The 8,277-nt window shown below is 49.4% G+C and overlaps 1 protein-coding gene across 2 annotated transcripts; it reads right to left on the bottom strand.

The window, feature by feature from the left end:
* Positions 1 to 629: 629 nt before the first annotated feature.
* On the bottom strand, positions 630 to 7,481 carry DMRT2 (doublesex and mab-3 related transcription factor 2). Of its 2 annotated transcripts, XM_032633916.1 has the most exons (5): positions 7,091 to 7,481; positions 5,766 to 6,335; positions 4,071 to 4,173; positions 2,368 to 2,448; positions 630 to 1,978 (listed from the first exon to the last, which is right to left on the bottom strand). In XM_032633916.1, the coding sequence occupies exons 2-4, from the start codon at positions 6,291 to 6,293 to the stop codon at positions 2,393 to 2,395; spliced, it is 687 nt and encodes a 228-aa protein (XP_032489807.1). In that variant the 5' UTR covers positions 6,294 to 6,335; positions 7,091 to 7,481; the 3' UTR covers positions 630 to 1,978; positions 2,368 to 2,392. The 2 variants fall into 2 exon arrangements, with proteins under 2 accessions (XP_032489807.1, XP_032489806.1); XM_032633915.1 differs by lacking the exon at positions 2,368 to 2,448.
* Between the last annotated feature and the right edge of the window lie 796 nt (positions 7,482 to 8,277).

Genomic DNA, 8,277 nt, shown 5'->3' with positions numbered 1-8,277 from the left:
AATGTTTTTATCTCAGAAGAGAGTTACATTGATAACCTTTGACACTGGTGAAAATGTGGGACACATAAAGCTGAGACTCCCAGACCAGCTGAGAGTCGTGACTCGGCCTGCTGCTAACTGCCTGCTGTCACCAGACCCCAGGGAAGAGCAAAGTAACACAGAACTGAGAGGGGGTTCAACCATGTGCTGGGGAAGCTGCTCTGTGGCCCCCAGCAACCTGAAAATCACAGAATGAATGTTCAACCTAGAAAGGAAGCCTGAGGCCCCACGTACACATCCCCATCAGGGAAGGAAACTGGGACTCATTCCAAGAACCCATGTCGTCGAATAAATGAGATATTAAACTTGATTGCTCTTCAATTCAACTTTGTCCAACCACATGAAATGAAGATTCTATAAACATAAAAATCTTCCCTATGTTCTCCTTACAGCTATTTTTGCCTCAGTCTTGAATACCTACATTTACATGTCCTCCAAAATGCACAACTAAGGCATTATAAGTGTTCTCCTATGGCCCCCAGCAACCATTAAGAGCACTTGAAAATACACAGAATCGTAGAAAAATAAAGAACACATTTCATGGACACTAGCTTTTTCACCTAGACAGAGAAACTATTTACTTCAGCAAATTCTGGGTCTTTTAGAAGACAGTGTCAATTTTATTGCTTTTTGAAATGCTATGTAAAGCCTGAAACTTCACAATTTGCACATCAGCAATATCCATCTTTAAGTTTAAATATATTTATGTGGTAAGGGAAAGTACATGCATTAAGAATATATAGAATTTTTTAAAATCATCATCATTTACATTAGAAATTTCTTTATACAAGCATCTCAACTTTTTTCTTTGAAAAAAAATTAGTGACTGGTAAGAATCCTCTGAGACTGCAGAAAATCCAGCTTCCCATTTAAGCAGCCTTTCACTGAGAGACATGAGTGATGGCAGACGAAGGCCTCTTAAGAATAGACTCAACAGAAAATGACAGCGGTTCATTCACTGAGAGTCTTGTTCCAACTTGTTTGGCTACGAAAAGGTCTTTTGCACATCTATCTATTGTAAATGTGTACTTCTGGTTCTCCTTGACTAAACACTCTCTGGGTTTCTTAGGGGCCTCTTCAAAGGCCTCTTTGACAGATGATGTTTTCAACTCGGGACCTGATTTGTCATTAAGAGTTTGCTGGAATAATGAGTGGAATGGATTATGTTTAAGTGGCAGAGGGTGCCTGGTGCTTTCTTTGCTGATCTTGGTTAAGACGTGCCCTTGAGCTGCCACGGAGTCCGTGTCAACAACGGGCAAAAAATTCCGTCGGGGTGGAGAGAACGCAGACCTCTCGGGGACGGCCTGGTGACCCTGAAGGTCACTTCTTGAGATCTGGCCCTCAGGAGTGTGAGGCGGCACCAGAGAGCCTTCCAATTTCGGTGGCATTATATCATGATCTGTTCCGAGTCCATCGTGCAGTCGTACTCCCTTCAGGTCCCAGCTGGCCCCAGGCTTCAGGGCCTGAACTGACGTGGTAGCATTCAGCAGGCATTGCTGGTAGAGGAGGGTGTCACTAATGGGGCCACACTTGGGCCAAACTAAAAATCTCGAGGACAGGGGATACTGCCTGTAGGTCGTGGCCACGCTGACATTGGAAGAAATTAGTTCCATATTCCCAGACCCTGAATACTGCATGGTGAGGTCAAGGCAGGTGGGCAAAAAGTTGCAGAAGTCTTTGCTTGGTGGTTCCACTGGCGTGGGACTGTAGCCACTTTTGTAGGAGTTGTACTCAGAACCATGTACCATGCGATTGGGCAGGAATAAGGCAGCAGCTTGGGAAGCTTCCAACATCTCCCTCTCTTTATATTCTCTCTCCAGCATAATGTTCTCCAACTCTTTATCAGCAAAGGCCCGCCTTTTCCTCATCCGGTCACTTACTGGGGGAGGTAGAGGTAAACTCCCTCCCACATAAGTCTCTGATGGAATGGGGCGGTAGCCTAAAATAAGCAAGCATTGCACATGAAAGACATTAACATCTGATGAGGAAAAATCTGGGAATCCAGAAGGTAACAGAAACACTGCAAATCAGCAGGACAGTTATTTACAGTTCCACATCACTAGTATTTTTATACAGAAAGCAAAAGTATGGGTTCAATTTAGAATAGATCCCTTCACAGGGAAGGATATCCATACTGTAACTTTTTATTGTTGTTGTTTTTGTTGTGATAGGTTTGTTTACTTTGACAGGCATACTTTGCTGGCTGAAATTTTAATATTCTCCCCAAGCTCCTATACATTAAGAGACAAGGCTGCTCATGTCGCTTCAATCAATGCTTTATTACTATCCATGTCACCTTTTTCAATTATTAAAAAAAGATATCTATACCTAGAGCTGATGTCACTTTTATTTTCTAAAGTTGGATCATTATGTACACATTGTTACAGTTGTAGAATAATCCAAGGAGAACTAGGAAAAAAGAGAAAGTTAAAGCAGATTAGTGAAGAGATAAAGAGGAAAGACTTCAGGAAACAGAAAAGCACAGAAAACTGAAAAGAGCTGATAACTAGTTAAACAGACTCTACAGTGAACAATTTAACCAGGCCCCTACCCCTACCTCTGACTATCAGTACAAACAAACAAAGTGGGGGGGATCCCCTGCTATACTGAAAATAACTGGTCTAAAACATTTTTCACCAGTACCAATCACGTTGGCCAGATACCAAAATGGTTGAACAAGCAATCACTAGAACCTAGATTAAGTCATTATACATTTTATAAATAGGGACAAAGTCAGAAACAAAGATTAGTATAACATAAATAGAATTCCTGGCAGCATAAAATACTTTATTTCACCATCCCCAAGCACTCACCACTATCAAATTTGTTTGAAGGATCCACTGTGATATTTGTGTTTACAGAGTGACAAACCCATCATACTCATTTGCAAATAAAATAAAATTTGAAAATTAATGTGTACACTTCTATGGTAAGTTTTTGCCAGGAAGTTATTTACTTGAATGTTCTATTCCACTTAGTCCTCTCACTTCTCAAGTTGCTTTGGCACAATTTCAATTTATCAGTGTGGTCCCTATGGTTATAAATCTGTTTACCCAGTTTGTAACCAAACTCATTCTGAATGCACGAGAAGCCATTCTAAGGTCAGAAGTATACAGCACAGGGTAAGACATGAACAAACTTTTAAACCTGTCCAGAAACAACTCAATTCAGAAGCCACATAAGAAAAGACAGAATACAAATGTCTACTTCAAAACAAACCAAAAAAAATCTGCTTTTCAACCTGACGCATAAAATGGCAGTGATTAGAGCAAATATAAACTTTCCTTTTCTCTAAACGGTGAAAGATAGTCAATGTTATTTATTATGTCAATAAATAAATTCCATACCCCAACAGAGATGCTTTTAAAAAATCAGTAATATTTTAAGAAAAATTAATGTATTCCCAGGCTTTAGAGAAAGTGAACACATGAAGACTTCACTCTATTCAAATTCAACCTCCATTTCTCTTGTGTATTCAAAACCTCTTCCAGATTCTATGATCTCGACTGTCAAAACAGTAAAATGAAGTGTGGAATAACTGCAATTTAAGTAGATAATCCAGAGAGGAAAAGAATACAATTAAAAAGAGTGGGATTAAAGGCTGGATCACCCAGACTAAAGGCCTTTATTGGTGTGGGTAGCTGTTAAACTCTTCACTTGACTCACTCTATTTAGCTCCAAATACAACTAAAGATTTCTTTTTTAAAAATTTATTTCCTTTCAGGACATCTGCTCTGGGATCATTTGGCAGTGTATCTGTACCTCCCTCACATTAGGGCAAATATCATATGCACTCCATGTTAACCCATTAACTACTAAGCAGAAAAAATTATCAGTGATAAAAACCTCAGGAGGTATGTGAGATTCATTTTCTCACATCCTGATATCCTTCCAAAAGTTTCCAATAAAAAAGCATTTCCCCCTCAGAATGCTCCTTCACATGTAAATGGAAATGCCATGTGCCTGAATAATGAGAATCACTCAGAACATGGCTTAAAAGGCTAAAGAATAATTTGCGTTGCTTTCTTTACCTTCTAAAATGCTTTTGGCCAGCAAACTGGGTGCCCTGACTTGCCTCTGATACATGGCTTTGCGCTCGAAATTATTCTGTTTCCCGGAAAGCCCCTTCTTGTCCTGTAAACACAAGAAACATAATCAATAATGCCCTGAAAAAAACGTGGGAGACAAGGGACAGGCATCAGCAACTCTCCTCATTCTAAATGTATTTATTTTCCCATCCCATGTGAAATTAATTCTAAAGGAATTAATATCAGCACCGCTTAAGTCCAGGACAAGGAGCTAAAAGCTCTGTCCGAAGCCTCCAACTGGTGAGCAGGGCCCCGGCTTTCCCTGGGACCGCGTTGCTAGAGTCGGCCCAGACTCAGCCTGCAGCGAGAAGTGGGGTCCCACCCTGGGAGGAAGTGAAATCCACAGTGGATGAGATGCTAGGAGCCTGGCCCTGAGAGAGCTGCGGCGGGCCGCTGCATCCTCGGAGCCCAGACTCGGGGCCGAAGACGCCAGGGACCTGACATTGGCCAGAGATGTGGGGCCGGTTTCTCCCCGCAGTAGGGCGGATGGGACCGGGAACAGGGGGTTGACGGAGAAAACTCAGAAGTTTTCGGGCCTGGCCAAAACTCCGGATTGCTTCACTGGGGGACTGGGACGCCTGAAGGCGAACAAAACCTTCAGAGTCCGCAGGAGACGGGCGCACGCTCTGTCACCGCCCGGTCGGTGGAATTCTGGGCCCTTCTACACCCGCGTCCCGCCCAGCAGGTCGCAGGGAGCGCGAGGGAACTCAGAGCCCTCGGTGCAACACACGCGGGTACACGAGAGGGGGCCGCGCCCCAGCCCAGGGTCGGGGCACCTCAGGCGTCCAGCGCGCTGCGCTCTCCGAGGCCCTTGGGAGGTTTCCCATGAGGGTCACTCACTGCCTGCGGCGGGCACGATGATCCACTCCCCAGCACCTTCTCGACAAAAAGTAAAAATCAAAACTCCTCCCGCGCCCCGAGTGCGAGCAGGCCCGCGCAGCCTCCCTCCTGTGAGCGCGCTTGTGCAGGGACACAAGGAAACATTCAGTGCCAGGTTCAAGAAAAACCTCTCTCTTAAAGAAGATTCAGGCTCTCCTCACAGCCGTAGACCCGCGGTGAGAGGCGACAGAGAACCGTCAACTGGTTCTTAGGTAGTTCTCGAGGCCAAAAGTTTCTTCTAAATTCCCACGTCACTTTTGGTCTCCTCTGGAAAATGGGCAGGACACGTTCTCTCTCTCTCCTAAATGGCCCGTGACTGCGGAAGCGCCGTGAGCACTACGTGCTAAGTGGTTCTTTTTCGCGATCAGCACGGGTAATACGGCAATGGACGTCGTGCACTGCATCAACCTCTGTCCTCTTCCCCCCAACACCATCAGAGTAAACGTTAAAATATAAAAAATCGAAATAAAATACCTTTCCCATAATGTACCGAACGGGACTAACCACTTTAAAGGCCTCTCTGCCTGCTTCTTAATACAAAATCTTCTCTGCCAAGTTCCCCAACGATGGCCACGGCTTCCTCCCTCCCGACCCTGCAGGCCAGCGTTGGCAGAGGTGTCTTCACCATCCTTCTGAGAAAGTGCCAGAAGCCTCGAGTCCCCGGGCCCGGGTGTGTGCGGAGCGCGCCCCTCCGACTCCCGACCCCCACGGCGTCCCCAGACAGCCCGGCGGGGGCGAGCCGGGCCGGCAGGTACGCACCTCGGTGGCCTGCTGCCTCCGGAGCGCCACCTGGGCGGCCATGACGCGCTGCCGCTCTACCACCAGCAGACAGTTGGCACACTGGCAGTCACGCCAGCGGCAGAAGCGCTTGTGGCCCTTGAGGCAGGACACCACACCGTGGTTGCGGCAGCGCGCGCACTTGGGCGTGCGACTGAGCTTGCGCGGCTCCGCGCCGCCGCCGCCCGCGTTCGCGCCGCGCTCTGGGGGCCCGGCCGGCGCCAACGAGGCCTGCGGCGCCGGAGGCTGCCTCGGCGCCAGGGTATCCTGCTGCTCCGGCCGGCCCGGCACGCCCGGGGACGCGCCCGCCTCCTCGCCATCGCCCTCGTCCTCCGCGTCGTCGTCGTCCTCGTCCTCCGCGTCGTCGTCATCCTCGCCGTCCCTGTCGGCCGGCGGCGGGCTGGGCCCGGGCGGCGTGGGCGGCGGCGCCTCGCGGCCGTCCTCCTCCAGCCCCAGGCTCTCCACGTCGATCTCCCAGTCCACTGCGGGAACCGGCTGCCGGACCGCCATGGCGCAGCACGCTTCGCCCGGGCCTACGCTGAGTCCCCTGCGCTATGGAGAGACAGGAAAAGAACCAGAGACCCACCGACCGCTGCCGTCAGGCACCGTTCCCGGGCCTTGGGCCCAGAGCTCCTGGTCTGCCCGCCTCCGACCCCTCGAGGAGCCCACTTCTCTACATGTCTTTCACATCCAGACCACACGTGCATTTCTTGAATCTTTAGGCCTGACCTTTAACCACAGCCCTCTTTGGCTTTACACACGCTTTGGGGACAAGGCCCTCGGTAAACGCACTGACCACACACAGAAGTATTGTGTCCAACTAGGCCGGCCTTGGCCACTTATCAGGTTTACCCATACCCAACTAGTATGGTCATGCTGAATATAAAAATGTCAATGGAAGAACTGTTTTCCTTCTGATCACAAGGGCCCTTCGGACCCTGCGAGGTACCACCCTACAACTCCCACACGCCTCTCATGCTCCTGCACCACTACAAGGAGCCCCTCTTGGGCTTGGAGAGGTTCTCTCATCCTCCCCCAATCCCCCCACCCCAGCACACCGCAGTTTTAGTCAACTAAAAGCCAAAATTGTTCTGCTGCCAATAGAGCCCCATAGGGACACTGGGCACGGAGCTGCAAACGCCCCCGTCCAGCATGGGCAGTGTTTCAGCCCCGCAGAGCTAAGCCACGTGGGCTCTCTTGTACATCGGACACGGTTTGCACTTTAAAGCAAGACATACAACTAAAATAGGAAAGGTGATTCACGCCCTTCGCCCTCTCTGACACCCCAGCTACATCACAGCACTCACCAAGACTCTGAGGCCCCGGCTAAGCAGCCGAGGCAAAAGATATCCAGCCTTGGGACCTTGCTCTTGGGCTGCTGGCTGTGCTTGCAAACAGAAATCGGGGTTGCCACACCCTGTCACGAAATCGGGGGTTGACAGCTGGAGGCCCGGAGCCCAGTGGATGAGGAGTAGAGGAGAAGGGGCATGGAGAAGGTGAGTCAAATCCTCAGCGACCTCGCCCCGCACATCCCGGACTCTGCAAAGTTCTGATCTGTCCTCAGCAGCCCCGGGCGCTTCACCTCGCTGAGGCTGCTTTTGTCTTCCTCTGTCCCTAGCTGGGCGGGAACGTTGGGCCGCCTTGACCAGGTTCAGGTCGCAAGCTCCCGTGGCAGGCGGGCGTACGCAGTAGCGTGCGACGCAGCGCCCCTCACAGCAGTCGCCAGCCTCCGCTCCCTTTCCTAGTATTATCCGCTCGGGCCCCCGAGCTCTGCGCCCGCTGATTGGCCGGGTGTCAGGCGGTGTGCACGCTGACTGGCTGAGGCGCTTTGGCCCGGCGCTCCCCGCCTCCTCGCGTCCGCCGGGCCCCTCCTGCCGCGCTCCGCCAGAATCCTGCCGCGCGGCCTTCGGTGCAGCCGGGAAGGCTGTCCCGAGGTTAAAACCGAAGTGTGACGGCGCCGGCGGGAGTCGCCATTTATCTCGCGGGCTAAAAAAATAGCAGAGACACACTCTTACGAATCGCGTTGTCCTCAAGAGAAAGTAACAGACGACAAGGCAGAGATCGGAAAAGCTACGTCATCAGCATCACCGGTGTATCTGGGACTCAATCATTAACCCAAAGCTAGATGCGGAAATAAGAGAAGTGCACGGCGGCATCCTACTTTCTCCTGCGAGAATAAATCAATGGTTACCTTGCACCACAGCACCGGCTTAGAGGACTTACGAACTGTAGATACTTTTGTGGCTATCGCCACTCATCTTCAAGGTGCAAAGTGGTTCCTCGTTCATTTTCACCACGCCCGTGAGACAGGCAGGTCACCAAGTCACCTACGTCACTTATATTTTTCTATATGAATTCCTATGAGTTGATTTGGGGGAGAACGGAAATACATGCCATTAAGAGATTTAAGTACAATATATTCACTCTAAGCATTTTTTAAAACGAAGCTCTTTTTTAAAGAGAACTTTTTGGTATTCATGAATGTATTTATAAG

The sequence above is a fragment of the Phocoena sinus genome, chromosome 6 (genome assembly GCF_008692025.1).
Source record: "Phocoena sinus isolate mPhoSin1 chromosome 6, mPhoSin1.pri, whole genome shotgun sequence".
Classification (NCBI taxonomy): Eukaryota; Metazoa; Chordata; class Mammalia; order Artiodactyla; family Phocoenidae; genus Phocoena; species Phocoena sinus.
This window is presented reverse-complemented; position numbering and strand designations above follow the sequence as displayed.

Bases quoted from the DNA above. Each gene is read 5' to 3' on its own strand.
- DMRT2 (XM_032633915.1), bottom strand. From the start codon at position 6,293: ATGGCGGTCCGGCAGCCGGTTCCCGCAGTGGACTGGGAGATCGACGTG. The intron at 4,174-5,765 runs GTGCGTACCTGC...TTGTGTTTACAG, and splicing joins GGAGGCAGCAGGCCACCGAG to GACAAGAAGGGGCTTTCCGG. The intron at 1,979-4,070 runs GTAAAGAAAGCA...TGCTTATTTTAG, and splicing joins GGCCAAAAGCATTTTAGAAG to GCTACCGCCCCATTCCATCA.